Source organism: Pundamilia nyererei, unplaced genomic scaffold, assembly GCF_000239375.1.
Source record: "Pundamilia nyererei isolate P.nyererei 1_Seehausen unplaced genomic scaffold, PunNye1.0 scaffold00447, whole genome shotgun sequence".
NCBI lineage: Eukaryota > Metazoa > Chordata > Actinopteri > Cichliformes > Cichlidae > Pundamilia > Pundamilia nyererei.
Window position 1 is genome coordinate 155,603 of NW_005187848.1, and position 8,261 is coordinate 163,863.

The following is an 8,261-nucleotide window of genomic DNA, read 5'->3' on the forward strand; positions in this document are numbered from 1 at the left end:
CACTCTGGACACTTGCAGTCGTCACACATGGAAATCAAATGTGTGATAAGCTGCAGGATTCAGACACAAGTGTAACTTATAAACACATGTTCATACTTTTATTCCACAATCAGAGAGAAAGAAACAGAGAGAGAGTGCAGGACAGACAGACAGGTGGCAGTCTCAGGTGTACACACTGCTACACAACAGGAGGATTTAGTGTTTGTGTTATTACGAAACAAGAAGAGTTCCAGATGGTACAGTGGACACATGTGTGACTGCTGTGATTAAAGCATCTTTCTTTCAGCTTAACGAGTGAACCGTCAGCTCGTTCAAACACACGTTAAAGTCCGTTTGGTACTTACTTTTGAAAGTTCACTCTTCGGCCGCTCCGCTTCTGCCGTATTTTTCGGCTAAATTATCCACACCCAGCTATGAATCGTGGGATATATGGGACCAGGAAGTATACACTGGACCACACTTCAAATTTGGGGAAATGGACGGCGCATTTGGAGTACAAATAGCCGTCGTCGCTGTGACGTAATAGGTCTCAAAATGCGTACTCGAAGTGTGCGGTCGCTGGATTGGGACACAGCCATGGACTGACTTTGGAGACCGAATTAATACTTTCATCTAAAGCAGGGGTGGGCAATTCCAGGCCCCGAGGGCCAGTGTCCTGCAGGTTTTAGATCTCACCCTGGGTCAACACACCTGAATCCCATGATTAGTTCATTACCAGGCCTCTGGAGAACTTCAGGACATGTTGAGGAGCTAATTTAGCCATTTAAATCAGCTGTGTTGGTTCAAGGACACATCTAAAACCTGCAGGGACACCGGCCCTCGGGGCCTGGAGTTGCCCACCGCTGATCTAAAGGAAGCACTGAAGCTCCTTTCCTTAGTGTTTGGAACAGCTGATTATCGTTGCCATGCAGATACTTTGGAGCACGTCTCTCAGTGAGAACCCTTCCTGAGCAAAAGGGATGATTGCAATGCACTCAGACGCCACAGGCTCCGCCTTCTGCTGACACCCCCTAGGCTCTAATTGGCTTCTTGAAGTGATAACCATACAAACTACACAAACTAAGTGGAATCACACTGAAAAACTTTATTTAAAAAAAACACAAACCAGAAGTTTAAAAAAAAAAAAAATCTATACAACAGGTGTGTGTGAAGGGGTGGAGCCTCTTCAGGGCCGTGGGGGAGGTCTCATCCCAGGAGGAGGTGGTCCTGAAAGAGCAGAGCACAAGTCACATTGGTCTGATAAATACCACGATGTGATCCGATTGGGTGTTTCCAGAGTGAAATCTTACCTCTCATGCCCGGCGGAGGAGGCCTCATGCCTGGGGGGGGCATACCCATTGGAGCGCCGCGACCCGGACCAGGTGGCATGCCCATTGGAGGACCCATCGGTGGTCGCATGCCAGGGGGCGGTCCCATCATACCTGCAGAGAGGGGGGAGAGATTAAAATGGACCAATCATCAGGGAACAGCTGACCCTGTAAGAGAGTAAACCGATTCTTGATAATGAAGAGGATGATCACTGATCACATGATCACTGAGCAGCGCTTTGTTTAAGAGGCTCCTCCCCTTGTGCTCACAGAGGGCCACAGAGCAGAAGCCTCACACCTGGGCAGGTGATCACTCAGTCTCCAGGTGAAGAAAAGGAGAGGAGCAACGACCGCACCAACAGACTCCTCAGCTTGACGCTGCATGCCCGCCATGTTTAAACTACGAAACCTAGAGTACGGACTAACGAACCCACATCTGACTCCTCCCACTGATTTCTCCTTCTGCTGTGATTTTGTTTATGCAGGTCACATTCTGATGGTCAGCGCTACAAACTACAGGTTCAGGGTCTCCTTCTCTACAGGTGACAAAGGAACCACTGCAGCACCATGAGGAGACTGCAGGTCACATGACTGAGGAATCTGAACGCACCTGGTGCCTCACCTGTAGCTTCTTGGGATTTTATTTGTTTTTAAAGAAACATCACATCATATCAAACTTGGTCTTGTTGCCAAGTTGTCTTACAGTGACATCACTGACCTGGAGGTGGGGCTCCTCTGCCCATGGGGGGCGGGGCTCCTCGCCCAGGTGGGTACTGGGTCGGCGCCCCAGCGATGCTGGCGCCTGCTGCTGCGGCGGCAACCGTCCCTCGACCCTGCGGCGTCATCACCTGCCCAAACACAGGAAACTGTCATCACTGAGCGTGCTCAGACACACACACACTGAGACCAGCTGGCATCACCATATTTACCTGCTGCGATGGTCCGCCCACACCTCTGACCGGCCCCGCAAGGCCAGCTGGTGCCTGAGGCATCGGAGCACCAGCGGGAACGCCGCGACCTGCTGCCCGCCCCACGCCTGGCCCTCCTGCCACGCCTGCCAATGGGACACGAGCGATTCCCGTCTGTAGGAGAGGGGTCAGAGGTCAGAATTAATTCAACACAAACAAACACAGTTTCACGAAGCTCCTCCCGCAGGGGCCACTCACGTCCTTAGGGGGCGGGCCCTCCACTGTCATGGAGACCAGGTTCTCCCCCCTCAGCAGCACCAGACCCAGAACACGTTTCTCCTCACGCTCCGGCTGCTTCGAGTTCTTTGGCCTGAAAAACACCCAGAAATTAGTCACGGTGTGGTTACAAATTCATGGGCTGCATCCTCCTGAGGACCCGGCCTTCGCGGTCTACGTGGGCCGGGTCCTAAGAAGGTCGGGTACGCCGGAAGTGCGAGGCTGTGAAATGGAGCGGTCTAGCCTTCACATTAGCGTCACTGCTGACTCACAGGAGTTTAATAACCTCGGCCGTCTGCTCCTTGCTTTCTGAAACATAACAGGACACTGGAGTAAACTCTCGACCGTCTCACACGTCTGTTTGATCCGTTTTCTGTTTGATGTTTATTCAGCTGTGTGAAAACCCCGGAGGAACCCACCGGGGGGATTATTAAAGTTTTATTTAAAATCTAATAACTTTGATCTCAGCCAAACTGATTTACTCAGGAACAAATAAAACAAGTTATCTAAGTGACTTATATATCATGTTTGACCTGAGTAGCGAAAGACGGCGGTGATCTGAAAACGATGTGCCGGGAGTTTGCCTGGCACATCGAGCTGGTGGGTAGCAGACGTCGCCGAAAACGTTGGAGCAGTTTTGCAAATATGTGATGTCTTGATAAACCGAGCAGATATTTGATTTTACACAGCTACTTTCTCGCCTGAAAATATCTTCAAAGTTTATTTTGTGACCCAGAAAGAGTAATAAGAGTAAAATTAAAACTTAGTAGCGGTCGCCATTGTTGGAAACTGCAATTGGCTGGGCCACGCTATGAATTCTGGGATATGGTGGGCCACAAAGGACACACCCGACCCATCCTTCAAAAAACGGCGCGTCGCTGTGACGTCCTCAGGAGGATGCAGCCCATGAATTTGGACACCCCTTGTGTCGTTCAGTTGCAAAGATGAAATCAGATCAGGGTGAATGAATGTGATTGGTTGAAAAGGTGTTCAGGTGTGTGCACTCTGTCTCTATCAAGATGTGGACAGGAAGCTTTAATGTTTCCATGGATACAGTTTAAAGCTACCCCGGTCTGATGTGCAACCATCACCTTAGAAACAAAGAACAGCACTGAGCACGCTCAGACAAATCATTCTCTGTAATTGAAATGTTTATTTTCCCGCTCTGTGCCAAAAATCACCAGTTTCTGCTGCTTCAGCTCAGACACTTATGTGACTGTATCAGATTACACTCACAGGGATCGCTGTCTGTGGAAGACACCTTATAAAACCCAGAGTTAACCCTGGCTAGTGACATGCAGCCTCTGGTTCGATTGGTTTTCTCTGTGTGACTTTTAACACCTGTAGCTCCACCCCTTAATCCAGTGTATAGGTGGAGCCAGATCACTTACTTGATCTTCCTGAACTCGTCGCAGTCACACAGGATGAGGTTCATGTGTTTGTCAAAGGCCTTGAAGGTGCCGATGAAGATCCGCCCATCCTGCAGGATGCACCTCATCCTGAAGTCGATGTGCTGCAGCATCTTTGAGCTCTTCCCCACCGTCTGACCAATCAGAAAGAGGGGCTGTGTTACATCATCATCATGACTGACCATTGGAGCCACCACATTACATTATCAATACCCTCATCAAAAACATCAATATTATCAGCATCTGACCAATCAAAGAGACACGCCAGTTCCATCATCAACATCTTCTTTTAGACTCCTCAGGAAAGTCTCCAGTTCTCAGAGCTAAGACAGGTAAGGGGTCAGAAACCAGGGGCTCCCCATCAGCATATCAGAGGTTACGTGTCTTCACCTCAAGGGCAACGTGCTTCAGTGATGAGACGCCCAATGGCATTCAGCCAGAAACAAAAACAAAGTGGGCGGTCCCAAGTTGAACTTCACAGCTTTGAGGTGAGCAACCAAACCAGCCAATGAGAGCAAGGCACAAGGCATTACAAGGCAACTGCAGCTGAGGGGACCTCCACAAGACAGACCTAACAGAACAACTTCCTTTGATGACAGAAATATGTCTGTGAAGGTTCTCAGCCATTCAGGTCATCGTAGTCTAAGGAGCTTGGAAAGAAAAGCGAAAGAGGCAGTGTATCAGAGAAACTCAGGAGTTTTCTCCAAGCACGACATCCCGGTGTATTTCAGACCCAGAAAGACACTCAGACACAAAGTGGTTCGTCCCAAAGACAAAACTCCAAAACACAAACTTAACAATGTGGTGTATGCTGTACAGTGCAGCGAGGAATGCCCAGACCTCTACATTGGAGAGACCAAACAGTAGGGCTGCACGATTATTCGTTAGAAAATTGCGATCTCGATTCATACTTATGTGCGATCTTATTTCCAAATGACAACCATTTAAAAAAAAGAAAAAAAGACGACGACTGTACCGCATTTTGATCCGGGACGTACTCTGCATGAAAACAAGCGCTCACTCTTCCTGCTCAACAAATGACAAGGGCGGAGCCTTATACCACGTGATACAGAAGCTGTGCCGTGTGATGCTAAAATTAGCAGGGGAAAAACAACGGAGCAGTGTTGCCAACTTAGCGACTTTGTCGCTATATTTAGAGAGTTTTCAGACCCTTTAGCGAGTTTTTTTTTTTTGAAAAAAGTTGCTAAAAAACACGTGAAAACGCTTATCGCTTTTACTTTCAACAAGCAGCGGGTGCTGTAACGCAGTCAGTTCTTCTTTTACTCTTATGCTGTTTTGTGGATCACAAGGTTTAAAACTACTTATAAACACACACACACACACACACACAAAGTAATTCCACCAGAGCGCCTATTTCGGGTCACTTTTGCCGGTCCAAGCCCGGGTAAAGGAGCAGGGTTGGAATTGTGACATTAAAAAACCCAATAATTGCTAAAAGAAATTTAATTTGTAGTTCTAAATAAACTCTAAATGCATTTAGGACGTTTTTTACTCACTTTATGTCTCTTCCACGATGTTATTTCTCTCTCCAACAACATAGGTTACAATTAGATTAGCATGACCAATTATGCAAATTAGGCGATGACGTCATTTAGCGACTTCTAGGACAACCAATAGCGATTTTCCTTACTGAGGAGTTGGCAACACTGCAACGGAGAGCACGTCAGGGATGACGAGAAAGTGACAGGAGAAAATCCGTTCCGGTCAACCACCCAAACATCAATAACGGGAACCTTATACAGCGCTTCCCTATAAGCGGTTTCCCCATGATCGGAAGGTCAGGGGTTCGAATCCCCTGAACGGCTACCCTGAGATACCCTTGAGCAAGGTACCATCCCCACACGCTGCTCCCCGGGCGCTGCACTGGTGGCTGCCCACTGCTTCACTGAGTGAATGGGTTAAATGCAGAGAAGAATTTCCCCACGGGGATCAATAAAAAGTGTACATTATTTTTATTATTAGTCCCTCTTTGGGGGGGAAACTCCCACGGGGTTTAAATCTGGGACTCTCCACCATTTGACTCTAGAACTGAAGAAGCTTCTCGGATGAGAGGTGAAACGTCTTCAAGCAACTTAAAGAAGTCCAGGCGCTTTTCTTTCTAAGCTTCTTAGACAATGACAGAAACAAAGCTCAAACTGTGACCGGGACAAGAAGGAAAGTGGTCACTGTCCCACCGGTTCAGAATAAAACCCTGCTGAACTAACAGAGACTACAGTAAACTGAAGCTCAACTTCTGTGGGAATGCTACGTTCTAACTGATGTTACTGTACACTCCTTTTATTCCTACACCGCAACCTTACACGCCAAGTTTATGCCAACCCAATGTGTAGTTACATTTCTCAGGAGGTGCACATCAGGTTATGGCTTAAGTTACAATGCAGAACTGAAGAATAATTCACCTGTAACCTGTGTCAGCACGGGTCGATAAGGTGTTAGAGCACACAGGTGCTTTCATAATAAAGGGTCAGCACATATCAATAAAACAGTAGAACTCTAGATAGTGTCTTCCATCTAACCTGCAGGCTGATTGATAATACTTTATTCATGGAGTCTCCAAAAGTTGATTCTGTTCATCTGGACGTAGTGTTTTGTGGGAGAAACGTTTCATCACTCATCCAAGTGACTTCTTCAGTCTCAGCTGACTGCAGGTTTCAATCTTGTAAACGGTACATTTGCATGACTGAAACCAGCCCACTGAGAGAACAATGGGCTGAGTGCTCAGTTCCTTAATCATAATTATGCAAATTCTCATAACCATTGATCAACAACCACTAACCAAAACCCACTGATCAATGGCCATGAGTACCATTTACAGAGAGTTGGGGAATGGCTGCAATCACAGCATTGTAAGATGGCGAAAGATGTAACCTTAGGCCCCCTCCTCGATTCAGAGATGGTCTTTATTCATGGAGCTGGACTGGAGCAGCAGGGATCGAACCAGCAACCTTCCCATGCCCTGCTTTGTTCCTGTCAGTGCGCCCCAGGGTGGCTGTGCCTACAACGTAGCTGCCATCACCAGTGTGTGAATGTGTGGATGACTGGATATGTAAAGCGCTTAGGGGGCCTTAGGGACTAGTAAAGCGCTATATAAATACAGGCCATTTACCATTTTATTTAAGCTACAGCCACCCAATGCTGCAAGCCCCTTTCCCAATAAAAGTGCACCACTCTGACCTATGACCTGTCTGTAGCACAAGTTAAATATAGTTATTTCAATAAAGTTAGCTCGACCCTGTTAGCCGTTAGCCTCTCTGTTTGCCACCGAGTTCGCTCATCGTGTGCGCCACTCCAGCAGCTCGGGAAGATGAGGCCTACCGGCACGGAGACCAGAAGAGTGTCCCGGTAAAATCCGGACTCTGCCCCCGGAACCCCAGGTCTCGGTTACGCCCCGAGGTGGACTCGAACTCGGCATTGATGATAGAGCCGGGTCTGATCAATAACACCCCCCGCCTCCCTGACGTCTGTGCGACGTTCCCTCTCCCCGATGTAAACCGTTAAATGAGCGGTAACTGAAACGATACCGCGCTGTCCGCAGCGACAGGGACCCGAACCATCGCCGGAAACGGTACTCACCATGTTTGCGATTCCGATGGCTCTGATTCACACCGGATTAAAAAATTCAGACCCGCGGAGATCCCGCCAGGCCGCCTTTAACAGGAACTACAGGAAATGACGCACAGCCGACCGGAAACTGTGGCAACGCCGAAAAGATTCCCCCTGTGCGAGGAACAAAAAGTTCCTGCGCGAAGACTGAAATTGTTAATCACGTTAATTAACGTTAACAAGTTCAAATAAAGTTTCACGTTCACCGCTCACGGATTGTTTGCATGTACATGCTTTCTGACGTCATTAAAATAAAGAAATCTTCTGCAGTCAGCGAAGCAGCTTCACTTTGATACTGAATCACCAAACAGCTGGCTGCTGGTCTGAGATCAGCTAAATGATTTTACTGCTGCAAATTTTGGTACCCGTCTGATACCAGGTGAACCCAGGGCCAGCACTGATGTAAGGAGAGCAGTGCGTCCTGATTTATGAGATCTAAGGCACTCAGCTCGGCTGCTGTAGTTTTAAATGTGCTAAATGATGTAAATAAATCAGTGCCCATAGACATGTTTTATGTTCTTTTTTTCCATTCAAACCTTTATTTAAACCTTTTTTATTTTTATTTTATTGCTATGTCTGGTTTTATTACTATGTGCGTATTAGTATTGTAAGGCAAGGCAAGGCAAGGCAAATTTATTTGTATAGCACAATTCAACAACAAGGTGATTCAAAGTGCTTTACAGAGACATTAGAAACAAGAACAAATAAAAAGCATGATTTAAAATTGATTAAAACAA

General features: G+C 47.3%; 1 protein-coding gene across 1 annotated transcript; it reads right to left on the reverse strand.

Moving 5' to 3' along the window:
* Positions 1-1,066: 1,066 nt before the first annotated feature.
* snrpb (small nuclear ribonucleoprotein polypeptides B and B1) lies at positions 1,067-7,636 on the reverse strand. The gene is made up of 7 exons (XM_005753656.2): positions 7,495-7,636; positions 3,883-4,034; positions 2,474-2,585; positions 2,237-2,389; positions 2,026-2,155; positions 1,290-1,421; positions 1,067-1,206 (listed from the first exon to the last, which is right to left on the reverse strand). The coding sequence occupies exons 1-7, from the start codon at positions 7,495-7,497 to the stop codon at positions 1,166-1,168; spliced, it is 723 nt and encodes a 240-aa protein (XP_005753713.1). The 5' UTR covers positions 7,498-7,636; the 3' UTR covers positions 1,067-1,165.
* Positions 7,637-8,261: the final 625 nt, after the last annotated feature.